The sequence below is a fragment of the Sciurus carolinensis genome, chromosome X (genome assembly GCF_902686445.1).
Source record: "Sciurus carolinensis chromosome X, mSciCar1.2, whole genome shotgun sequence".
NCBI classification, from domain to species: domain Eukaryota; kingdom Metazoa; phylum Chordata; class Mammalia; order Rodentia; family Sciuridae; genus Sciurus; species Sciurus carolinensis.
Genome location: NC_062232.1, coordinates 104,192,601 through 104,219,868, shown reverse-complemented (window position 1 = coordinate 104,219,868; position 27,268 = coordinate 104,192,601). Strand labels below are relative to the sequence as shown.

Sequence of the window (27,268 nt, the reverse complement as noted above, 5' to 3'; positions counted from 1 at the left end):
CATGAAAGAGAAACATCTTAATCTCACAGAAGTTGAGTGTAGAATAGACATTATCAGAGGCTGAGGAGAATGTGGGAAGGGGATGAAAGTTGGTCACCAGGTACTAAATTACAGTTAGATGAAAGAAATACGTTCTGATGTTTTGTTCCAGAGAAGGGTAACTATAATAATCTACTATATATTCCAAAAGACTAGAAGAAAGGATTTTAAATGTTTTTGCCACAAAGAAATAACAAATGTTTAAGGAGATAGGTTTATGCTAATTTGAACATTACACAATGTGTACATGTATTGAATATTATATGGTATACCACTAATATGTATAATTTTCTGTTACTTTAAAATATAAAGAGAAATATCTTATAAAAGCCTTGAAAGGTGAATATGATTTGGGGCTGGTGAATATAATAGTCAGGCCAACCTAAAAACTATATTAAACACACTTACATCATCCTGGAGGCTTAAAAAACCAATAATGTATTTCTTATTCACATCACAGTCCAATATGCATTGCCAAGTGGTGGGATGTAGAATCTCTGCTCCAAATAGTTATTCAGGCAACCCATCTCCTTCCATCTAGTGGATTCTAGATACTTTAGGCCTTTCACTTTTCTACTGGATTCTCTGTATCCAGCTAGACCACAGGAGGAGAAAAAGATTCATAGAGGAACTCAACAGAGGTTTTGTTAGGGGTCAGGCCTAGAGGTGACATACATCACTTCTGCCTACACCTAACTGTAGAGGAACCTAGGAAATGCAATCTAACTTTATTCTCAGAAGGAAAAAATGAATGATCTGAATACGTAGTACTGTCTGTGCCATACTAAAAAGGAAATGACCTTCTGAAATAGTAATGAAGAAGAGAAAGGGGGCCAGAGCAAAAACAAGATGAATTCAACTTGAATACCTACTATTCTCACTTGATTTGACTAAATTTGATGAACTTGTCACAAACTATGGGATTTAATCTTGGTGGGAAGAAAAGAGACTGTGTTCTTAAAAAGTATTATATTAACAGTTATCCAATTATTTCATTTTCCAGAGGTGAGAATCACAACTAGCTTTGGTTATCTTTGGTTTCATGGTTCTTTTACCAAGACATAACTTTTAACAGCAGTACTAAATTAGTAATTTAGAATTACTCTAAGTTCATAGATCTACTCTAGTTATAGCAGCCTCTTCAGTATTGATATATCCTTCCTGATTATGCTCTAGCAAGAATCATGAACTGGAAAGTAAAGGATAAGATTCAGTTCAAAGATATAATTCATTTGGTTTACATCGTGCCTTTAATTTTTTAAAAAAATGAAAGCGTTTAGGTGGGAAATGTTCTCTTTAGTTAACTTTCATTTCCCCTATAACCATTATGGTCTAACACCTAGCCTAACTTTTACATTTATGTCACCTACCAGACCCTTGAATGTATATGAGTTTCTGGGACCTCCTTTTTAAGTGGCAGCTCATATAATAATAACCAAGTAATCAAACTTCCTACCACATGGAAACTCTTATTACTTCCATCAAATTCACTAATTTTGCCGGGATAAAGTTACAGAATGTCTTTGAAGAACAATTCTGAAGAAGTCTAGGAGATATACAGAAATACAAAGATTCTTAACAATATTTTTGCATCGATCCCTTTGACAATGTAAAAAAACCAATGACTCCTCTCCCTATGACAATATACCCTTAAACAAAACACTTTGTAGATAATCTGATGGAGTTTCTGAACCTTCTTAAACTAGTCTTATACAGTACTCCTATGGTAAAGCAATTGATAGCCTTATTTAAGCTAAATGATATAGTGATTAAGAGAACTGGTATTGAACTCAAATAAACATGAGCTAGTATGTAGCCTAGAGTTAGTCACTTTACTTCTCTGCATTTCCATTTTCTTATCTAAAAAAATGAAAATAACACCTACTCCCAAGTCTATTATGAGTATTAAGTGATAAAATACATGAAAGAATTCACAGTATCTGAAATACCACAGTGCCCTCAACAAATGGGAATAGTCATTATTTAATAATATTAGTCCTACTTCATGAATTTTCATTGTTGTTTACCTGGATTTCATACTAGAATCATCAGAAATTAAACATCTTTCTTTAGATTTAAGCTTACACATCACTCAACACAGATACCACTTGCAACCTTAATATCCCCAGCCCAGGCCCCAAGTACTCCCATAGCACCCTGAATTCGCCCCAAACTAGTGCTTATCTAATGGCTTTGTGCCTGGCTATTTGCCCTTCTCCCCCACATCTCTGAGCTCCTCAAGGGCAATATCATACCTATTTTAAATTGTATTTTACTCCTAGTGCCTAACACAGTGCCTGATATATAATATATTTAGCATAAATTTTGAATAAATTAGTAAGGGAAAAACAGCTTCCTCAGTAAGCTCTTAGAAAATAGTGGTTGATAGCAGTAGAAGAACTGTTTATACACCTCACCTTGCAGCAAAGCTGAAATCTAAAACTTTGAGAACTGAATTTTTAAAAACTGGCCCTGTATATCTTTCTCTCAATCAGAATTCTTGGTTAACTAGTCCATAAATCTATTGTTCCTTATGATGTCTCTGAAGCCTTTTAAAATACTTTCTGAGTCATCAAGAAAAGGATATTCTAAGCAGAAGAACATTAGTTTGAGTGTTTATCATTTTAAATTTGTATTTAAATGCTTTGGAAATTACTTTTATTGTTTAAAATAGACTATCACTTCTTTATTAAACAGAATACCTGATTAAATACTTAGTCACTAGACTTGCAATATTACAATGAGTTTATTAAAGCCTTCTATTGGAAAAATTCTGATCTCATTGTTAACTACTCAGTGAAATCACCTCAGCTGTTCATTAAATTCTGCCTCTTTCCAACCCCTAATGACACACTTGTATCTATAAGTCCTCTGAGTTCTAGAAGCTTCATTTAGTGGTTACTTAGCAAGAGAACTTCACAGGCTTATGGAGCAGAAGTAAGTTGGCCCTTTCTGATCCCAGTGGTTAATTAAGTGGACAGTAGTCAGATCAGTTGGAGAAAAGATTTTTCTGTCTAGTAGAGATTCCATATATATCACATATATGATACCAATTTTCAGAGAATTGGAATGCACAAAAACAAAGCAAAGTGTCTCTAACTTAAAGAACACTTTAGGATCAACTGGCTAATGTCATTTACAGTTCAGCACTCTCAGTATTGGTGATTGAGCAGACACTATATTGAGCTTAGGACATTTCCTGGAAGTTGATTTTAACCATTTATCTCTGTCTCATAAAATTAAAGAGCAGATTGTGGCAGGAAAAAAAATCCAGTATTTCAGTTTCGTGATTGTCAGGGCCATAGATGAAAAGAATTTTATGACTACTTTCCAAAGCTTATATTCTAAAAGAGGCTTAATTTTTCATATAGAAATAATAAAAATGTAGGTGGCCTCAACAGCTGTAATTTTTTAAATTTTATTGTAAACAAATGGGATACATGTTGTTTCTCTGTACATGGAGTAAAGGCGAACCATTTGTGTAATCATAAATTTACATAGGGTAATGTTGTTTGATTCATTCTGTTATTTTTCCCTTCCCCCCACCCCTCCCACCCCTCTTTTCCCTCTATACAGTCCTTCCTTCCTCCATTCTTGCCCCCCTCCTTAACCCTAACCCTAAACCTAACCCTAACCCTAACGCTAACTCCTCCCACCCCCCATTATATGTCATCATCCGCTTATCAGCTGTAATTTTTTTAAATTAAGTGTAAAGATGCCTTCTGCCAACTTTTGAAACTGGCATTGTGCACAGTCCAAAACTCATCTTTGCTGTTATCTAATTTGGGATTTTACCTACTATTTCCAGGCTATTAAGTTCCACATTTGGACTTCTGGTGATCACATCAGCATGCCCTTGTTCCTTTAATATTGATCAGCAGCATCCTCTTCCCCAAAAGGTGATAAATTTATTAGTAACTTTCCTGACTGTCCAAGCTTTAGGCAATTGTCTTCTTAAGAATTATAGCATTTATTCATTGGAGGATAATAAGACAAGGAAGGAAGTCAAATAATTTCACCTGTAATTTGCAGCCATTTCATACAGAGGGATGCTTCACAGAGAAGAGAACCTGCAGTTCAGATATTATATAATGTCCCCTACTTTGCATAAGACATTGTGAATAATTTTTTTACAAGATGCACTTTATTTATGAGCAGGTCCCTCCATAGAAGGAGCTTGTTAGGGCTTAATGCTGATGAATGGAGGCAGCACCATTCACACTTCCAGGTTATGGTCTGTCAGTGCTTTCATTATGTGCACTAATTTACAAGGATTTATTTATTTTCTCACAAATGTAAAAATGTGCTCCAAGCTAAACATGCTGCATGGGCGTCTGAGCCTAATATTTTCCTTGGTGGAGGTGGGTGGGTATGAGGACTCAAGCTGTTGTGTGTTGTTCTTTCCACCTCCATGCCCACCCTCCCAGCATCACTGTCTAAACTTGTGGTAATATGACAGATATATATTTTCTTGCTTGCTTTAAACATGAATACTGGTTAAAATTTAAAAAAAAAAATAAACCCTGAAAGTGGTTTTCTTAATGAAGAACTATTTCTTTATCCAAAGACTGTGCCTTAATTGTGTTTTAAGTGCTAATGAAAACACTGTCAGTAAGCACATCAATGAACATGACTATTGGAACAAGCTATGCCTACAACATTGGGTAACAAGTTTTAGAGATCTGGATACAACAACATCAAAATACTAAAGTAAATTTAATCTTCAGATGCTGCTAGCCCCAGATGGCTTTATGTGATCTGAAATCACTCACATCTCCATCTCTGAAGAATAAAGTTTAAAATATAGTGGGTATGTGTCACCTCCTCCCACTCAGTCTAACAAGCAGTAATAGATCAAACTACATCATCACTATCCCTAGGTTATAGCAATACTCATTATAGGAAGGAAAACCTCTCCAAATGATGGACAAAAATAATTATATTTTTCCTGCCTGGCATTTCCAATTTGATTTCTATCCTCAGTGAAAATTAAACATCCCTTAAATCCCACCAGCAAAGAGTTTGTAAAACTAGTTGTTTGGGAAATAGTTTGGGTGTTGGTTGGTTGGCTGGTTGGTTGGTTGGTAAGGGAAAGAAAATGAGAGGAAAATATGTACATTTAAAATATGCCTATATTCATTTATAAAGCACATATACCCCCAGTTTCCTCAAAGCCCTTCTACTGTATCTTTTCAACCCCAAGCCTAAGTGTAACCCAATCAAAGTTAATTAAAGACTGTCAAGGAAAAAAGAGTGTGTTGGAATTTGGACCATGATAAAAGAAGTTGCTACACAAATATATGAAAGGAGAACATTTTACAAACTATCAGCAGAATAAGCCCTGAAGGCAAATACAGTAGTGAGTATTTAATAAGCCCAGACTTATTTCAAAGGGCACTCACTCATCTGTGGAACTCAGCTGACATGAACAGAGAGAGATAAGTTCACAGTGTTTAAAATTTTACAAAAGTTAAAAGTAGGAAAACCATGTACAGTCCAACATTATTCTCCCTGGGTCATCCCAAATCTTGTACTCTGATGGGGATAATAATGTACTTAAGGAACAGACTTGTCCTTCTCTGTTGTCAGCATAAATATACCGACAGTTACAGTTAGAATCTAAAATGTCCCCCAAAAGTCCCATGTGTTAAAGGTCTTATGTATTGGTCTCTAGCATAGCACTATTGAGATGTGGTGGAAACTTTAAGTATTAAGACTTATGGGAAGGTCTTCTGGTCATTGAAATCATGCCCTTGAAGTAGGTAGTGGGACCTCACTCCTTCCTCTTTTTCACTTCTAGCTATGAGAAGACTTAATGCACTATACATTCCCACCATGATGAGTTGCCTCACCACACGTCAAAAAAAATGGGGCAAACTAACCATGGGCTAAAATTCTGACACAGCCAAATAAACCTCTCCTTTTTTAAGTATATTATCTCAGATTTTTGTTACAGTAACAGAAAGCTGATTAATGCCTCTCCACAAATACTTTAAATAAATATTTATTTATTTATACCTTTCATGAACCTGCTTAAATTTTCAGAGGATCAGATTCTCTAAGTTTACTACTTTCTAAAAGGAGCAATACTTAATTTTATCTTTAATACCTTAGTAAAGTTTCATAGTACTCCTCTTACTCTTGGTTTCAGTATACCCAGAATCTTGGTCCTTTGGGTCTCAAAAGATCTAGCATAGTGGCATTTACTGAATGTTTAATAAGTGATTTATAATTTCATACACTTTGAGCACATTTACTCTCACCCCTTCTCCTTGCTTGAATCTCAATCCTTCAGTCCTCCCTCTTCTGACAACCAATTTTTAAATTTTACACATACTAATATTTAATATAGAAGTCAGTTCATAGAAGGTATTCATATAGCATAGGCCTGTCACAAACCAGACCAAATTTTAGGCAGTTAAAAATTGATTTTGCCAAAACACATACAAAAATAAAAGGCAGAGTTTCCCCTTGGTTCATCTTCAACTGAAATATTCTGCAGAGGAAATAAATGTTCATTATTGTTTGACCTGCTTCAATCTTAAGAGTCTGCTTATAAACTTTAAAGGTCCTTATGTCTCGAAAAATGATAATGGCATTCATTGATGTAGAATTTACTTGTTTGGAAATCCTGGTTTTCTTGGAGAACTCACTTTAGCAGATTACTTTTTAGGCATTCAGGGGAAGTTAAAATGAATCTGTAAGTTTTATAGATGTTAAGGATTAGTTCTTTATAAGGAAAATAAGGACTAATCAAATATATGATAGATCCAAGTTCTAATATTAACCTCCTGCCAAGGAATTAGCTCATATAAAAGCAATTTCTTGAGTTTATAAATTGTCTTCAGATGAGATTAATACATGCGAGTGTGTGTATGTGTGTGTGTGTGTGTGTGTGTGTGTAAAATCTTGTATTAGAAAAACATGCTTGTTAGCATAGAAGTTTCTAACTTTTACACATGCGCAGTAAGTTTTACCAGATCTCAATAAAGGGGAGATGAAAAATTACAGGTTTTAGACTAATTTGAGAGTACAATAGTCTCCTCCTTATCCACAGTTTCACTTTCTACAGTTTTAGTTATCTGTGGTCAAACATGGTTCAAAAATAGTAAATGGAAAATGTAATATTAATAATTCAAAAGTTTTAAATTGCACATCATTCTAAGTATCATGTTAAAATCTTGCACCATCCTGCTCTGTCTGACTGGGATGTGAATCATCCCTCTGTCCAGAGTATCCACACTGTATATGCAACCTGCTCATCAGTCACTTAGTAACCATTTAGTTACCAGATCAACCATTGGGGTATCACAGTGTTGTGTTCAAGTAATCCTTATGTAGAAGCTTAATGCTGTGTCACAATGCTTACATCGTTCACCTCATTTCATTTCATAATGTAAGCATTGTATCATTAACATCATCACAAGAAGGGTAAGTATGATGCAATAAGATACTTAGAGAGACCACATTCACATAAATTTTGTTGCAGTATACTATTATAATTATTCCCTTTTCATTCAGTTATTGTGGTTAATCCTTTACTGTGCCTAATTTATAAATTAAACTTTATCCCAGTTTGTTTAGGACTGACTAGGTTTTAAAACTGAGCCCTACCTTAGGTGACCTTAGTTAGGTAATGCAGATCATATTTTCCCTATTTTATCAAAGAGGAGGCTGAAATTTAGAGACAATAACTCAAAGTAACGCATCAGTTTTAAGTGATATATTCAATATTAGAGCCCAGGCCTTCTAGCTGCTATTATACTTTCCAAGAAACCAGACTATAATTAACATGGTGTGCAAAAACTACTATGAAATTTTTTGACTTATTTTTTCTAGACACTTAGCCACAATTTTGCTCTCCAACCCCTTCTTAATAGATAATACAGAGGGAAAAACCTCAACCCAGTTTATCAGAATTATTAGAAACACACTGTTAACTGAGTATAAATTAATAAAAATAATTCTAATATCTTTCAAGACAGTTATTTCCTAATATAACCATGAAAATAAGTAGTGGCTCATATATCCATACTCTAAAAGAAATGTAACATAGAACACCTATCCTGTCTTTTTTCATTTATTTTAAAAAGAACATTTTTCTGTTTGTGGGAGTAAGCAAGTATCAAGGTGATGAAAATATAAACAGGATACAACAAAATTATTAGACCTGGCTTTATCTCTTTATGTTATCTTTGTCATTTCTTTTTAAAATACAAAGAAGGGAATATGTGTCCCAACAAACCTCTCCCATTACTGTCCCGTCTATGTTGAGCAAAATTGAATCCATATGTCTTTAAAATGCCTTCCCATTTCTATGATTTCTTTCAAAATACTGATCTTAGTGCAAATGTGACCCACCAGACTACTAATGCTCATTTATTCTTTCCCAACAGGCATCACAGTTGATAGGCATGGATTCATTTACTTTGTGGATGGGACTATGATTCGGAGAATTGATGAGAATGCTGTGATCACAACTGTAATCGGCTCAAACGGTCTGACTTCCACACAGCCACTGAGCTGTGACTCAGGAATGGACATCACTCAGGTAGGCACCACTGGTTTTCAAGTGTTATCATCATTTGGCATCATGGAAATGGATAACAATTTTCTCATACAGAAATTAGGTAGAAAGGAAGCCTGGTGTATTTGTTAAAATGCCAGATAGCAGAAGTTGCTTTTTATGTAAGTTACTTTTTGCTTCCTCAGAAAAACTTAGTTGGGAGAAAATGGTAATGCTAGGTGGAATGCTGGCATAACAAAGTTTCCCAAATTGGAAACAATTAGAGGGTAAAGCCAATCTTGTTTATTGAACATTTTCCAAGATATATAATTTTATTGTTTTTAAATGAAACAATAACTCAAATTTCAAAAAGTGGTGACCACTAAATGTCTTTAGAAATCTTTTTATAATGAATATGAGCATGACTTGTTATTCATATATGTATAAACACCTAGGATGTTCTAAAATTTACCTAAGTAAAAGCAGTATCCTCTCTGAGTTCTGTTTTACATTTGTTTAGCAAAAATTTTTAGCCAGTAAGAAAAAAATGACTGTAACTGTCATCTGGGTCCAAAATTCTGATACTATCACCATTCTATATATATAGGGAGATTATGGAGCATACCACATGGTCCCAGTATTGTGTGGATGCTTAGTCTATAGACAAGAGGTTGGTATGTGAAGTAAAGGAAATAGACTACACAATCCTCAGAGGGACTTTCATTGCTCTAATATTTCATAAATCTGTGACTCTGATGAAGTATATTATTGAAAAGATAATCTTTTCAAGGAAATTAGAGTAGATATTGAGAGTTTTATGATTGGTTATTGTCTCAGAGAGGATGGTTTGGGTGCAAATAATAAAACACTTGTCTAAAAGTAGTTTACAAAATAAGGCTTCATCATCTCACATAATGATATAACTAAAGACACTAGTAGATTCCCTTCTTAGGTCACATTGGCTAGAATTCAGTCACATGCATTTTGCTTTCACTAGTCACTGACAAAGGGGAAATATGATTTTTGTAATAGATTAAGACCTTCCAGAACCGGGACACCTTCCTTACATGTATTGCTGCCTGATTCTTGAATCAGTATCAGAGTTCTGTTAAGCAAGGAGTTTTAAAGTTGCTACTGCATAGGCAACTAGTGGTGTCTTCCACAGTTAGGATATTCCTGTTGCTCCATTGTCATACCACCTGAAAACCAGGATAAAAAAGAAAAAGAAAATGGATGCATCACTCAGAAACCTTACTTTAGTCATTAGTTCTAATGTCTTCCTCCCACCTCTACCCACCATGACTAATCTATAAAAAACTAGAGATGTACCTATTTGGGGTTTCTCCTTCTGTGTGTGCCTCCTGCCTCACCCCAGAAACTCAGAAAATGGTCAAATATAGTCATCAATAATAAAATGGGTAGTTGGAATGCCTGGAAAACAGACAAAATTAACAAACCATTAATACATATTTGAGTGGGTCAGACTGTCAAGTCCTAGAATAGTCTTAAGTTTTCTGTGATTCAATCCTGCAGAAGGCAAAGAAAAGAAACTTTATTTATGACAATAAAGAAGGGTGTGAATGTATTTATGTGGGGGAGGGGGAGAGAAAAGATGCATATATATGATTCACTTGTGGGGTATTTTTAACTTAAAATAGGACACTTTATACTGTGATCAGTCAACTCTAAACAACTTATCTGTTTCTGTGTGCAAAAGTTAGGCCGAAAAAGAGAATCCTTTGGCTAAATAGAGCGAACATGATCCTCATCTCCATAATTACCACGGTAAAAACTACCTCATCTCTTCTGGTTTGAGACATAGACTATATGTTCTTTGAATGTGTGTAGTAAGTACTCAGCAGACACAGTTAACATATATTCCTATACCAAAAGAACACTGTGGTGAAAAAAATATGAGGAGTGGTGAGAGATGAAACTAATGTGGTTAGCAGGGGTGAAATGGTGAAGGACCCTATAAGCATGATAGAGTTTTTATTTTATCCAGTGGACAATCAGAAACCAAAAACAGCCATTGAGCAGGGAAATTCATTTTTAAAAGATAATTCTAGATATAATATGGAGAATAGGGTGGAGCAAATCAGTGGTAGAGGCAGGGAGATCACTTAAGAGGCAATTGAAGTAATATGAGTGTGACAGGAACAAAACATAGGAATATAGCAATGATTAGCACTTTTTCAAAAAAATCCATACAGATTAAATTGCTTTCCAATGCTTTTTTGGATGTTCAGCTGATATTTCTTTGGAATACAACTCTATGGTGAGACTGACCACGATGCTGCTCAGTTTTATGATGTTACAGAGGCAAGCAAGGATAATGACTGAATTCAAAGGATCACAGTATGCGTTGAGAAAACTATACAGATTCTTGAAATGCTGAAGCCAAAATCAAAGAAGTTTTTGACTGACTCTATTTCAGACTTAAAGAAGTACACAGATGGTAGTATCATTCACTCAGAGAATACAAGAGAAGCAGGTTTGAGCAAGGGTTAGAAGATGGGTTCTATTAGAGGCATGTTGATTTTGAGGTGCCTCTTTGGCATCCAGGTAAAAATACCTGGATGTAGGTCTAAATCTCAAGGTCTGAAATGAAGACCAGATTTGTCATTATTATTTTACATTTAGCTATGGCAAATAGGGGAGTGGACAAGTCCTCATAGATAGGGTACATTACATGAAAAGAACAGAAGGCTTAGCTGGGTGTGGTGGTGCAAGCCTGTAATCCCAGCAGCTCAGGATGCTGAGGCACAAGTATTGCAGGTTTGAAGTCACTCTCAGCAATTTAGCAAGACTGTAAGCAACCTAGTGAGACCCTGACTCAAAAAAATAAGTCTAGGAATGTGCCTCAGTGGTTAAGTGCCCTTGGGTACAATCCCTGGTACCAAATTAAAAAAGAGAGAGAGAGAAGGCTTAAGATCAAACTGAAGAACACCAATAGTCAAGAGAAAGATGAGAAATTAAAACCAACCCACAAAGGTGGCTGAAAGGAAGGGACCTGACAAATTAGAGGAAGACCAAAACGTTTTGTGGACAAAAAAAAAAAAAAAGCCAAGGGAAGCAAGCTTTTCAAGGTCACTGTCAAATGCTGCTCAGAGGTCATGGAAAATAAAGTGTTTTTTTTCAAGAAGCCTTTTGGTTTTAAGCATTAGGGACTGTAATTAGAGTGCCTTTTGTAGGGTACGAATTAATGGGAACTGGAGTGAGCGATAGAATGAGAAGTGAGGAAATAGATAAAATGAAAACAGATCACTTCTTTTGAGTTGTTTACTGGGAAGGGGAGGCTTTGGATTTGAAAGAAATCAGAGCTCCCAGGTGTGAGCAAATCAGCATCCAGGTGGGACACAGATGGACAAAAGCTGGAGAACACTGAATGAAATCATATGAGTGAGTGGATAGAGTGTTTACCAGGGGGAGGCTTGTGTGTGGCACAGCTGCCTAGATGCTCAGCCTTTGTGGCCAAAACTTCCTGTCTGTTTAGACAACCGTGGCAGGTTGGCGACCAATGTTTCCCATGACTGTACTTAAAAACTGGGGCTGTCTTCAGTTTGAAAGAAGAAAGCTGAGTAAAGAGCTTCGCAACACCTTCCAAGAGCAAAGGCCCAGTTGTTTATAGTAGTACTTACAGTGATCCAGCTGAGCTTACACAGCGCTCAGTTTCATATTTCAGTAAATCAAAATATATTGATGGATGAGGGCAGAGACAAATGTCTAAATGAGAGCACATGGTTTTTGCTGACAGGAACAGACAGGAAAGAAAATAGAGGCCTGTGCTGCAGCATGAAGATCTGATTCAGACTTTAAGAAGAGCTTACTGTTTCTAAGACTGTGTGGCAGCACCATGTATTATCAAAACTTTCTGTAGAGTTCCTGCTTCTTGGAACTTCTCATGCAAATGTTGGATAGCAAAAATCTATAAATGCTTGGCATCCAGGACTTTTTGGAATTAGGAAGATGTACCAACTATCCTCACTTCTTGAAGGCTTCTCTACCGAAATATAACTACATTCCTAAAGTTCCTTGTTATCTTCCCATCATTTTGAAACCAAAAGGTCACCAACAAGGAAAGTCCTATCTATGCTAGTAAAATATCTGTGGAGGTTGGGAAGTCATGCAACAAAATGGTTCTTTTTCTCATAGTTGTTTTGTCTTTTGTACTTTCTGAGACAAACTAGAGCTCTAGAAAGAAACAATCCTCTGTGGCCTGTCCTAGACTTCAGTAGATCTTGATGTCCTCTAGTAGTACTAAGAATAACTTCCGTCACCTATTGAGAGCATACTATGGGCCAGGAACTATGCTGAGCATCTTACTCATACTGCTGCATTTTATCTCCAACACCCAACCACCCTTTAACTGGTATGTTTTGTGCTGTGATCATAGAGTTATTCAGTGATACAAGCAAATTGAGCACAAGCATTCTGACCTCAAGCATGTATTTCTCCAGCTTCCATATTTTCAATGACAATTGGAGTTGACCAAATGTCATTGTATTTAGCTGAGTGAAAAATGCTGCTTGGTTGAGGAATGTGTTGTTGATTTGCAGAATGTGTGTTTAGTGGCACTTAGGAAATAGTTTAATAAAATCTAATCATCTCAAGAAATGAAATTTGCTTTGACAATAAAATCAGCCATTTGTTCAAAATCAATATCTTTTCTTTTTTTATTTACTGAAATGTGAAACTGAACTCTCAGTATAAACTCTGAAGCATAACTTCCCTTTCTAAGCACTGCTATAAACAACCAGGCCTTTCACTTCAGGAGATGAGTTGATTATAAAGAGATTGGCTCTTTATTTCCGTTGTTGTGTTTGAATCTTCCTGCTCTGCATTTCCATCTCATGCCTGACTAGAATGGAATTGGGATTTGACCAAGTCTCTTGGTAGGATAGCAAATCTAAACACTGGATTTGCTTCATGAAGCCACCCCAATGGCCATTCAAAAATCAGCCCAATAGCAAATACACTAGCAACAAGGATCTTTTGCATGCATAGATAATCCTGTTGACCCACTTCCCATAAGGCGCACACTTTGATTTATTTGTCTAAAGGGTCCAATACATAGCTGGGCCTACACAAATGCTTGTTGGATGATTTGTACACTCCTCACTGGTTCCCAATAGTACCCATTTCTCAGATGGGCGTAATGAAAGGCAGGGGGATCATCCATGGTGAAGAAGGAAGAAAGGTAATGGATTCTTCAGAGAAAGAAACATTAGCCCAATACATTTAGTCTATCAAGCTAGTCTACTAGTAGTCCTGAAACTGGGAATAATCCCAGTTGCTTGATGCTGGACTCCCCTCCAGAATATTCTCACCATATAGAAACAATCCAGCTTCTTCTCAAATGCTTTTTGTGATAAGTAAGTTACTACCTTCCCCCAAGCAGTTCATTCCATCTTTGAATTTTTCTGACTGATAGATCCCTTTAACTGTAATGTTTTGTTCCTTTAACTTTTTCCACCAGTCTTACTGTGACTCTTCAGACTATAGTGATAAATTTAATCTTTTTTCTATTAAACTAATATACCAGTGAATCAAGTACTGTGCTGGATTCTTTCATGCGTATTTTCTTATTTAATCCTCCTGACAATCCTTCAAGATAGGTATTACATTTACCCATTTTTAATAACTGTGAAAAAAGATTCAGGGGAATTGAGTAATTTGGTCAAGGCCCCACAGCCAATAAGATGGACAGAGTTGGAATTTGAACCTGTTTAACCTGATGCCAAAATCCACATTATTTTCAGCAAAATGCTCTATCAAACTGTCTCCTCCATAATCAAATCCCAAATTAATTTAACTGTATCTCACTTGTCATGGTTTTGAGTTCCTTCATCACTCTCCTCACTCACCTCTGAACATCTTTCCATTTATCCATATCTCTTTGAAAGTGTGGCTTCTAGAAATGAATAAAGTAATCCAAGTATGCTCTGACCACTTGGAAATAGAATGGAGACTATCACAATTCTTTACATTCTCTGTTTCTGTTCCTCTGTCCCAGTAGTTTTTAAAAGGACTTTAGACACAGAATATTTACTTCAAACAAAATAATTACCAATTTATTAAAATGTTGAAAAACAGCAAATTCAAATAAGTGATGTCCCAGAACCTTCCCTATTAGTCTTACTCTCATCCAGTGATAGTTCTTTTGGTGACTACCAAGACACTTTTGCAAAATGCTAAGAGCACAGGTAAAGAAACAACAGCTAAAGTTCATTTGGATTTTTTCACAACTACATCACACTTTTGGTAGATATTATTGTTGTGGACTAAAAATTCATTTCTCTCATCCCTGTGTCCTCATCTTATACTTGTACAGTTGGTTATCTAAATAAAACAACAGGGTTTTCTATTAGCATGCCTTCAATTCCATGTCATTTGGTTCAGTCCATTTTGTTTTATATTTTTCTGCTATTATCCAATGTCTTTACCATCCTTCCCAGCCTTGTGTCACCTACAGACTTGAAGAATGTCTTTTATGTCTTCATTCATGATAAAATTGATAAATAGATAAGCCAAAATACAATTGTGGCATCAGTGAACCAGTTATCTTTTAGGATATGGACACTTCTATCTGAACTATCACTTATGGCCTATGATTCATAGCAGACCTTGAAGAGCTTTTTTAAAAATGAAACACAACAAAAAAAATTCAGAATGTATCATGTGTAATAAGGGTAGTATTAGTTCATACTTTTTATTTAAACTGGATGATAGTGTAAAAAATAGTTCTGAGTGAGAGTCACAACCAAAACAAACAGGTCTGAAAGCTATTCTCACCAATTTTCCCCCAACTCATACACAAAGGTGTCATAAAATTAAAAGATTCCTTACCATATTGGTAACTCTATTTAAAAGGCAATAAGAACTGCTTGACAAAAATCTGTTTCCAGTCATACTAGCTATCAACACCACTTTCTCATCTAAGAAATAATGTTTGAGAATCTTTTCCAAATCAAGCTCCCTTCATGCAGTTTGTGTAACATAACTGATTCTTCTTGAAGTCACATTCAAGTATAACCACCTCTGATCTTCCATCACATCTTTGATTGCTCACTACTTCATAATAATCAAAACACACACACACACACACACACACACACAGATTCTTAAATCCCATTTTTAAGTTCTATGAGGTAATTCTTCCTGGAAAATATTATTCAAACTCAGTTAAAATTCCTTCACTCATCTTGGGCTTTGGTAACTTTGAATCAATATTCTTTGTGGTATTTTTCCTTAACAGAGAAAACAATACTTTCCCTTTCTCTCTCATCCATCAGCATTATGCCACCTGCCCCAAGCAGCAGACCTATGCCTTCCCTGGTTGTCTTCCACTCTCTATATAACTGAAAAATCCATTTTCTATTGTCCTTAGAATTTTTTTGCAAGCTTCAACTAAACTAACCACAACTGGATATAAGGGGGAATATAAAGCCTCCTTTTCAAAATCTACATGTCAATTCGACTTTACACAAGTAGATTCAGCATTTTCTGTTGTTTTCAAAAAATATGTATAATAACATCCAAGCATGAAAAGTCACAGCATCTGAGAAGAAAAAAAAAGAAAAGAAACAGTAGTTTAAGAGGAGAAAAGGCACCTTCTTTTCCCCTTCTTAAACTCTTGCCTAATGTTTCTCATTGTCTCTCTCTCTCCCCTGCCAGCCCTTTCATGTCTATAGAATGTCCTCCATCACCCTGAGTGATATGGATGATATTGAAACTCAAGTTTTTCAAGGGTTACTTGCCTTTCTTTGTGCACTTCCATCACTCTCCCATGTGCACACTAGAAGAGAACAGAATTAGATCTTTCGAATGGAGGCCATTATAAGTGAAATTCCCTGCAGGGACAGACTTCTGAGTTTTGTGAAGCTCTGTAGGGAATCAAGAAAATCTGAATTATAATAAGTTTGCTTGAATAAAGGGATCTCCCAGGGGAAAAAGGAAAGTTTATTTTAAAAGTTCTTGCCACTAGAGATGAAAATCTCACCACCTCCACCCCTACCACACCCTCTCAATGCTTCAGTGACTGTGGAGCCAATTGCACTGTCAACTCAAAGGAAATGTCTCTGGTCATACTCCAGATAATTCAGCTACAGGCATATGTGGTAAAATGAAAGAATGAGTTGCAAGTCAACAGCAAGACAAGGAAGATGAAACCAAGGTATCTGAAATAACTGGAAACAGATCTCTCAGGGGCCAACAATACCAATGGGCAACAGGTTCAGCTACATGGGAGTAAAGGAGAAATGACAAAAAGGATAAGAGAAGGGAGTAGAAAGAGGATAAAACAGCAGATTAATGAGACCCAGGGAGTAGCAGAATGGAACTGAAATAGTTATTCCATAGCCTTATGCCAAACACTTAACTCCATCCTAATCATCCATGGTTCATTTAATCAACTGAACCAACCATCTTTATAATAAACATCAAATAATGGTTGAGATGCCATTAAAAGTCATAGCAACCAAATTTGCAATGAATTTTCATATTTTCTTCCACTATTCTCATACCTAGACAACATCAATAGTACAGTGATATAACTGCTCAGCAACTGGTTATTGCAATAGTCCAAACATATGCATCTTAAATCAGCAACATTCAGCTCTATTCATTTGTGCCACATGCACTCAGTAAAATCACCAAACAGTCAAAACACACATGAAAGAACTTTCTGTTTTGAAAGGTGTTTGCAACTGTAAATTGTTGAACTGAAGCAAGGGACCATATGGCATTGCATATAACCTTGACTTTTATGTGTTCATTTGCCACACTAGTTAGATGGGCATGTGAAAGGGAAGTGGCACAAACCTCAATCTACACAGCAATCAAATCATGCTGTCGCAGAATATAAGATGACACTGTTGTTTAGACTCTGATTTGACAGCACCACCAAAAACCATTTGAAAAGTTTTCCTTCAATGTTCCTAGTGGCTTTCCATGTTACTTGCCTATAAATGAAAGATACGTTAGATATTATGGCTGAAATTGCATAATGTTAAATAAATACACTTTCAGTTGCCATTTCTATATGTAAGGAAAAGAGCTTTATCATTTATTCTGCTCTCATCTGAAATTTGGTAATATAGAAAAATTCAATCACTTTGCTTCCTGACCTAGAAGAGGGTTCTCTGTAATTTTAGATTCAGCAGTACACTTGGAAAACTGACACTAGAATTTCAGAGCTGGCTAATTATTCTTCCTTATGAAGGCTAATTCAATAAATTACCCAATTGTTGATTAAGTGGCCTCTCTTTTTTAATGTGAAAGCACTTGGAAAAGTATGAAGTGCTTTACAAATATAAGGGATGATGTAAGATGCTAATTGGCATCTTCAGGAAATATTTTCTGTTGATTCATCATACACTTGCTAAAATGGGAGGACACAAGAACAAAATAAGTCTGCAAGGTGGTTGTTCTGATTTTGTAATATCTGTCGCTGTCAGTCTCTAATTTAAATGCATTCATGGATAATGTTATTTATTGCTCATGCAGCCCAGACCTAGTCTCCTGGCTCTGTCAAATGCAGAAAAAAGCACCTCTGGAACTGCAAAGGAGAGCCAAACCTTTCTCTAATTCTTTAATAGAGGATGCAAGAGACAAAGTCAGGTCTTGAAGGTAGATACTCCTTCATAATTATATCAATACAAAAAGTCACTAAAGCATAGTAGTTGGGAACAGAGATTGCCTGGGTTTGAATCCTGGATCCACACTCATTGTGTGCCCCTGGGGGACAAATTCTTTATCTATATATACGGATGATAATGTTACCTCCCCAATACTGAGGTTGTGAAGATTCAATGAAACAATATATATAAACCACTTAGCAAAGTGTTTGACTCTAAGTGCACAATAAATCATTATTACTACTACCAGTAGTAGTATTTGACCTTTTGCTCTCAAAACAGTTAAACTTGTGTTACAAAACTGGGATAAACTGATAAATTGTGTAAAACTGGGATTGGAACTGATAAATTGTGTAATCTGCCCTTCTGTCTTTTCACATGGGTTTACCTTTTCAGATAGCCCTATATCCACAGTTATTTCAATGGATTATAGAAAACATACTCCAGACACTAGTCTTAACCTACTTTGACCTTCACAGAATGTTTTATCTGCCTAGTGGTGATGTGAAGTTCTATGTAGACCACTTAGTGAATGTTCACAATAGTCACTGAATAGGTGTCCCAAATCCTTCATTTTTTTCTACTTTCAAGAAGTAATATGATGATTATACAGAGTTAAGGCTAGAAAGTAATGTGAGTTTCATAATCTTTGAATGTGAGATTTTAGAACATCTTCCATCTCTTTGAAATCAAGAGGTAAAGAGCAGGTTATGCAGTGAGTAGCCTGCAGCCATTCTAGGTGGGTCAATTTCTCAAAGAAATAAATAAATATTACAGTAGATAATAAAGAAGTCAGTTTATCTAGGTCAATATGAAAAATATGACTCTCTCAAGATGAAACAAAAAGGCTCCCAGCTTAGTATAAAATCAAAAGGAAAAGTTGTGAAGCTGATGTATCATAAGAAGAAAACAGTGTCCTAAGTAGGATTTTTGAAGCAAGTTTAGTCTATGAGTTCCTTCATCCAGCCAATGACTCTTCTGTTTTAATCAAGATATTCAGGTTCCAAGCATGTCTATCAGTTTTAAAGATTTTAGTACATAAAAATACAAATTTAACAAACTGATAAACTGGGAGAAATATTGTAATAAGATTATCCAGAGTTATTTTAAATATTGTTTCCCTTCTCCACATTCACTTAAACACTTTTTTAACTGCACTTTTTTTACCTGTATCTCTAGGTAAAAGCATAATCAGTAAAATATAATATAATAAATTTAATCAGAGATATTTACTTTGCTTCCTCCAAAATGACAGCTCAGGTTGTTTATATAAGAAGTAGAGGATAGCAGGCCAACATCTTCAACTCCAGCATATCCAAATTCTGCTGAAATGTCTGCACAGAAGCAAATAGCCAGAGTTGTCAGGAGCCTTAAAATAAAAGTCAAGTACCGTGCTCAATGCTGTATCGAAAATGTAATTTATCACATAAATAAAACTCCCTCAGCAGTGTCCTCTTTCCACACAAAGGACAATGGCACGTTAGCTCTTATTAAAACTATTAAGCACCAGAGGAAAAGCATCTTCAAAGTTCAGGGAGAGTCACAAGATGCAATGCTTGCAAACTACTTTTGATCTGCTCAGTCTTTCACACATTTTGCTCAGCATGCCCCATGACCTGAGATGAACCCAAAGCTCTCTTAGATACAGATGTCTGGTTGGTAAATTCAGTGGTTAATGTCCAGAGGTTTTGGGGCCAACATCCTCAGCTAAGTCACAACTTAAACCAGTTGACCCTAGCTATATTTCAGACTGTATCTTTAGGCATAGCCCCAGTCTCTATTGACTATGGGAGGGAAAAGTGCACAAATCAATGCCAAATTTTCTGTATCAAATTAAAATATAATTCAGAGGAAGCATTCCACCTAGCAAAAGTGCCATCTTTTCATGCAAAAATTATTCTATTTGGAAAAGTGAACAGAGGACATATAAAGCATTTACCAACACACCATATTTGTTGAGAGATTTTTATCTTGAGATACGTAAGAACAGATATTCATCTGGTCCACCTCAGAGGATTCTCCCAACAGCAAATCAAAGAGATGATTCTGAAGGAGCAATTCCAATGTCTGACAGGGAAACTAGCAAGTGGGAGTATAAAAGAAATCTAGTAAAAAAAAAATACCCAATTTATTACTATTTATAAATTTCAAACATACAGAAAACACTGTTTTAGGTCAGCCTCATGAACTATTCAGTACAGAATTGTGTCTTTAGAAGGCCTATGGGAGATTTACATGAAGCACACCATGAAATCATCCTCAAAAATCACAAGAATGAGAAGTTTCTAGAAAATAATGACATCAACATGGCATTTCCAGAGGGTCACAGAGGCTAAAGTTAAAGTCAATCGCAAACAACTTTATAATCTCCAGCCACAATGAATTTATTTTTATGGATACTTTCTGAATTTTCATGGCAATTTCAGTATCTATTAGTTAGAAAGTACCTAGGCCAGTACATGGGTAAAAGATGCTATTGACTAATAACAAGAGGGTCCTTGCTGGCTCTTGTTCACTTCTACTAGTTTACTGTTACCCCGGCCTACAATAGTGTATTACTCTTCCTCTATATTTGTGTATGGGTTCATGTTATGAATCTAGTCAAGACCCAGTCATAAAAACAGAAACCTGCTGGACATGGTGGTGCATGCCTATAATCCAGCAGCTTGGGAGGCTAAAACAGGAGGATCTAAAGTTCAAAGCCAGCCTCAGCAAGTCAGCGAGGCCCTCGGCAACTCAGTGAGACCCTGGCTCTAAATAAAATATAAAATAGGGCTGAAAATGTGGCTCAATGGTTAAGCACCCCTGGTTCAATCCCTGGTACAAAAAAAAAAATCAGAATCACATTAGTTTTTCTAACTGGATTTAATATAGGGGATGGGCTCCACAGGTGTTAAAGGGTTAAATAGAAAGAATATCTTCAAGAAGTGGCCACCACCTCTAGGACTGCAGAAATAAAGGGAAGAGTTTGGAGTTGTCAGAACCTAGAAATGTGGGGGGTTTGCTCACAGGGAGTTAGGACCTAGTCCTTTGAGAAGAGGATGGCAGTCTTCTTATAATAACAATGTTCTTCTTACAGTAACAATCAAATTTGCCTCTGGTACCTCTGAGGGGGCATGATAAAACTGATTCTCAGAATGCACAAGCTGATAAGTGCTGCCAGCTACTGCTGCCAAGATGAAGGGCTACTTTGGGGACAATGCTGATAGGAATAGAAAGCAAGCAGGAAGGAGCAAGTCCCTTCTCACTCCTCTAGCCTCCCAAGATTGCTTTATTTCCCATATTGTCAGGATCTATCAGAAATCTAGCTAGCAAAAGAAAAATGTAGATTGCAGAGTCTCAACCCCAGCATCACAAAGCAACATCTTTAAAGGGGTGAGTTTGGAGCTGTGAGACAGTAGCTTAATAACTAGCATACTGTGCAATGAGGTGTTAGATTTTCATGTCATTGTTGCTGCTGCTGGAGTCACTCAGATATGCTTACAGTTTGGATGAAACATTAATTAGAGTGGACTGTTTGCCACAGAGGATTTCATCATTACTGACTCTATAAGAAGCTGTTATTAGTAGACCTCAACCAGAGCTGCTCAATGTGTTTGTGAGGGTGATTTTGACTCCCCTCTTATTGAAACTCAGGTATTCAATATTCATCACCAGTTTTGCTATTGTTCAGACTCAAGTCTGTGACCTGCGTGCTTCCTTAAATGATTCTTTACACATGATAAGTGGTCAGGTGTCCATCTCCAGAGTTCTGGAAGCATGAAGCTTGAGCTGGGCCATCTGTTGAGTGTGTGCAGTTTTGTATTACACACAGGGAAGTAGTGGGCAGAACCCAGAAGCACACTGGAGGCCTAATGAAAATTCGACCAGTCAAATCCTCCCTCTAAATGTTCATTAGGCCATCTGCTCTTATTAGCGTCCTTATCATTTGGAAACATTACAGAGTTAAGATGAGAGAGACAGTCTGTGGAATTCTGGTCTAACTTGAAATGAACTTCTGAGTAGAGCAATCATGAATTGTGATGTTTCGCTTCCCATTCAGAGCCATGCCCACTTATATCTTAACATCTCCATGGTGAAATTTTTTAATAGTTTCCTCCTGAAATATTATACCACAAAGAAGGGTTAGCAGTAGCTACAGAAATGAAAACATAATCTCAGAGTGGCTGATCAATGAAATCAGACCATTTCATAAAAGCTGTGCAGTCATACTTCTGGCCTGTAAATTGCTTTAGGTGCCAAAGGGAATTGGAAGCTTAGTCTATCCTGTTGAGCCAATACTGTAATATTAACAACCTACAACAGACAAGTTTCTGCAACTTCTCAGCAGGAAGAAACTGCAAAATGATTTCAAGGGCTTCTTTATAAGTCCCTGGCTCTGATGTGGCCAAAGCCTTGGCTCTCAGGAGTACAAGAATCCCACCTCCTACTGCATGAAGACGGATAGCAGTCCTCATTCTGAATTATCCCAGAATTTAGTCTCATCACCCAGGCTCACTTAGGATTTCATTTTACCTTGGACTGTTCTCTAGTTGCCTTTCCTTCTGTATCTGTGTCCCCAACAGTGCTGAATACACAGTAGGCACTTAAAAACATTTGTACAATTAAATTGAAATAGAGACTTGAAAGACAAAATGATAAAGTTTTCATATTCCTGTTCCCATCCCAGAAGTGCTGAAAGGGTTACGTTCTCCAGTTCTAATGATAAAACCGAAAATACAGAGATACAAATAGTAAATTGGCAAGTAGCATCATGTAAGTAGCATCATGTACAATATGTTCTTCTTACAATAACAATCAAATTTACAAACAAATTAGCTGTGGAGTCTGAAGGACATTCTGTAGTTTTCACACTGGGCCTTCATCTCCTGCTGATAGATGACTTTGGCTGTAAATTGAAAACTGGAAGTAGTTAAACATTCTGTGTATTCACAAGTGCCATTTCCAAAATTGAAGCTTCAGAAAGAAGATGCAAGAAAGGGTTGACGGAAACTCAGAGCAATTATGCCTGTTATTAAGATGAGGTAGTGGCAATTATACAGCAGACTCATAGGGAGTGTGTACATGCTGATTGTTCTGAGGGAGCCTGTAAAAACAAACTTTTATAGCACCCATCAGACCTTGAGTCTCCAGAGGAAGTGAAAATTTTCAGGCACTCCATCAGTATGCTTTTGGACAGGGCTTATAGCCCCAGCAACCATCTTGGAAAGGATATGTGCTTTTTTCTTAATGACCTTGAATGAATTCCTTATATGAAGGATGGCTTCTTTCACTGTTTCTTTCCTCTAAAATAACCATTCTTAAGTTTTCGGTTCAGGTCTACCTTTATATTCCTAAACTTTTTGGGAGGTCCTATAAGAACTTTTCTTTGTATGAATTTTACGATGCTAATATTTACTTTATTAGAAATTAAGAATGTGAAGGTTTTTTAACTAAGGATATACCAGCCTAAAGTAGCCTCCAGAAAACTCCACTGTACACACATGTGCAAGTAGAAAAAGCAAATTAGTATTATTATAGGGTAACTTTGACCTCATAGTCCTACTGAAAGAGTCTCAGGGGTCTCCAAAGTCCCCAGACCAAATTGGAATTTTGTATTTCCTCAACTTTAAGATATCATGGACTGAAAGACATAGCATTAGTCTGATAACTGTGGGAGGTGGTGATATGTGTTCCATTAAACATATGCATCAGTTGTAAGACACATTATCATTTTATAAATGTTAATACATAGAAGTAGAAAATATGATTCTTAAAATTGAGGAACTATGGCAACTCCCACTAAGCTCAGTGAGTCTCTAGAAACCCAGATATAGTAGCTTGAACACATTGATGCAAAACAGTTTCTTAGAGGCTATTTTATTTACATTTTTTGTAGATTTTTTTAGTTATATGTGACAGTAGAATATTTTGATATATTTATACAAGCATATAATTTATCTTATTCTAATTAGGATTCCAGTCTTGTGGATTTACACGATGGAGAGAGGCTGTTTACATGTCATAATTTTTAAATTCTTACGTGGACTGAAATTATTACAATCAATGAAGCACCTGTGTTTTCATGCAACAAACATTTGCCAACTGTAATACTAGATACTGGAAACACAAAAATGAATGAGTCCTCATCCTTGTCTTGAAGGTCTCAGACCAGGTAAAAGACATAGGAAGGCAAAGCAGTATTTACAATATAATGAAGAAGCACTGGTTCTGATTGAGTCAGTCATGGAGCTGGAAGAACAGCTTGAAGGGCCCATAAATGAACCCTGGGTAATAAAGAATGCTTGAGGTTAATCACTAAATTTAAGCAATTAGTCATCCTCTTAACAAAGGACCGACCTTCAACATGAATAGAACTGGACATCATTATGTTAAGTGAAACAAGTCAGGCATAGAAAGACAAGTATCACATGATCTCACTCACATGTGGAATCTCTAAAAGTTAACCTCATAGGAATTGGAAATAGAATGGTGGTTATCAGAGGCCACGGGGATTAGGGGAGAGGAAGGGATAGGAAAGCTTATCAATGGGTACCAAGTTACAGTTAGATAGGAGCAAGGAATCCTGGTATGCTATATTGCACAATAGTGTAAGTATAGATAATAACATACTGATTTTTACAATAAAGAAATGATAAATGTCTGAGGAGAAAAAATATTTAATTTCATTTAAACATTACACTATATAGTGTAATATATATATATATATATATATATATAGATTAATCTCAAAACTTTACATGGGCCCAGCATGGTGGCACACTCCTGTAATCCCAGATATTCAGGAGGCTGAGACAGGAGGATTACAAGTTCCAGACCAGCCTACACAAATTAGTGAGGCCCTAAGCAACTTAATGAGACCCTGCATCAAAACAGAAAATAAAATGGACTGGGGATGTGGTTAGGTGCCTCTGGGTTTGATCCCTGGTACAAAAACCAAAGCTGTACATGGTACTTCGTTATTATGTACAATTTTTTCTATGTATCAATTAACAAAAGAAAAAATTTAAAGGAGTGTCCTAATGAACTTTGCTACATATGTCAGTCACTTTTAGATATTAATTTATTTCAGTTTAATTTAATTTAATTTTGCAAATGGGTGATTTATTCAGAAGTGTAAAACTAGAAATGTGTTGGACCAATTTGACTAGTAGGTCCAGTTAAGAACAAAGGTCCATTTAAGAACAAAGTCCAACCAAGCATTGTCTTCATTGTGATTATATTCAACTGAGTACAATAGAAAGCCTCTAATAACACTGATGTAAGCAAGATAGGAGCCAGACTAGATCTATAGTTAAGAACTGAGGTGGAAGCACCACAATATCATTTGGGACCCAGGCTCCTGTATTTCTAACCTGCCATCCTAGCATATAACTTCCATGTTCTGGACCTCTACATGGTCCAAGATGTCTGCTAAATTTCTCACCAGTATTTCATATGGCAGAATGGAAGCAAGGGCAAAAAGAGGCTCCTTCCAGGGGTCGACTTTCCTTAACCAGTTTTTAAAAGCATTCATTTGAAAGTATCAATGCTTCCATACTTCTTCTTGAATGGTGCTACCTGGAACTTTATCACACTACAGATAATTGCAAATAAGAATTCTAGACAGCAGTGTACCCAAATAAAAAATCAGGGGTCTACTATGGAGAAAAGAGTGAATTAATGATGGGGTAGGCCTAAAACTAGCAGTCTCTGCCACAGGAATCTTAGCAACCACAAATTTAACATTTTGTTTTGACCCTGATACTTCCTGAGCTTCTTCAGATTTATAAAGAGAGAGAAAATCCATCTAGAGAAAGTTTGGTTTTCTGCAATCAGAAAGCACAATGACAACTAAAAGAGTGATGGCCCTTACTGATATTGCTCATAACAAGTGGAAATTAGTAGAAGATAAAATACACCAGGACTACTTTGCAGTTTCTGTATTGTTGTAGAGGTTTTTTTTTTTTTTTTTTTTTTTTTTCTGCTTTGTTTCCTCTACTTCCAAAATGCTTTAGGGACACTGAGGTAGATGCAATTTAATGTATATCCTGTCTAGTAAAATAATTCTAAAGTTCAATCCTATTGTAAATTTTGATTACATTGATACTAACTATTCATTTGCAATGCATAATGCAATTTAAGTGTCAGTTATTTTCATTGGACAGCCATGGAGACAGACTATGCAGATGCATTTGACCAAAGGTCAAGAGGTTCTTCAAACTCTCCAGCCATTATGCAGAGGTATACAAGAGCGTGGATCTGAGATAATGGGAAATAATTTACCTGTTGACAAGGCCATATAATCTTGGTGTATTTCATCTTCTAATAATTTCTACTTTTTAAAGCAAGATCAATAGGAGCTCTCACTCTCAAAGGTGTCATTGTGCTTTCCAAGTACAAAAAAACCAAACTTTCTCCAGACTTTTTACCCCTTTTTTATAAATTTAAAGATGCTCTGGCAGTATCAGTGTCAAGAAATGAGAAGACCATTTGAAAACTGACAAAAAAGTGATGCTAACAATGTGGAGTTGTCAGCTTTTAGAAGCATGAGGAAATCTAATGTAGAGCTGGCAGAACACCTGGCAGAGAGCATTCAGTCCCTTCACTGTATCTTCCCCAGGGCTGGCATACTACAGAAGAGATAATCATATACTTCCTGGAAACTCCTACTGAAGAGGCCTCAGAGATCAAACTCAAGCAGAGTCACTTTTAAAATGAGCTACAAGGCTCCAAATATAGAGTACAAGAGGGAGATTAGAGGTGTCATATTTGGGGTGGGGACACAAGACTTTTGGGGAAACAACTGGTTTCTTCAGCATAGTCGAACTTTGGGGAAAAGAATTATAAGCAGTTGGTGTAAATTGTAAGATATTAACAGTTGTGCTGTGTTTTGGAAGCTCTTCATGAAAATTAATTTCTTAAAATGAGTGTAATGGAACAGCAGTAATCTATTGTTCTATGCCACTGGCAACCCCTTGGACATACTGGAAAATAAGGGAAAAGAAGTTAGGTTAGCAAAAGACCGTAAACTCCATGAGGGGAGTAATTCATTCTGTCTTTATTAGAGCTGATTTTTTTAGTGCCTAGTATCGTGTATAACATG

General features: G+C 36.3%; 1 protein-coding gene across 2 annotated transcripts in view; it reads left to right on the top strand.

The window, feature by feature from the left end:
- Tenm1 (teneurin transmembrane protein 1) overlaps positions 1-27,268 on the top strand; it is a 741,978-nt gene that overhangs the window by 668,211 nt on the left and 46,499 nt on the right. For both annotated transcript variants that reach the window (XM_047535396.1, XM_047535395.1), the window contains one exon: positions 8,436-8,590. In XM_047535396.1, coding sequence (XP_047391352.1) covers positions 8,436-8,590 — 155 coding nt within the window. The remainder of the gene's footprint in view (positions 1-8,435; positions 8,591-27,268) is intronic.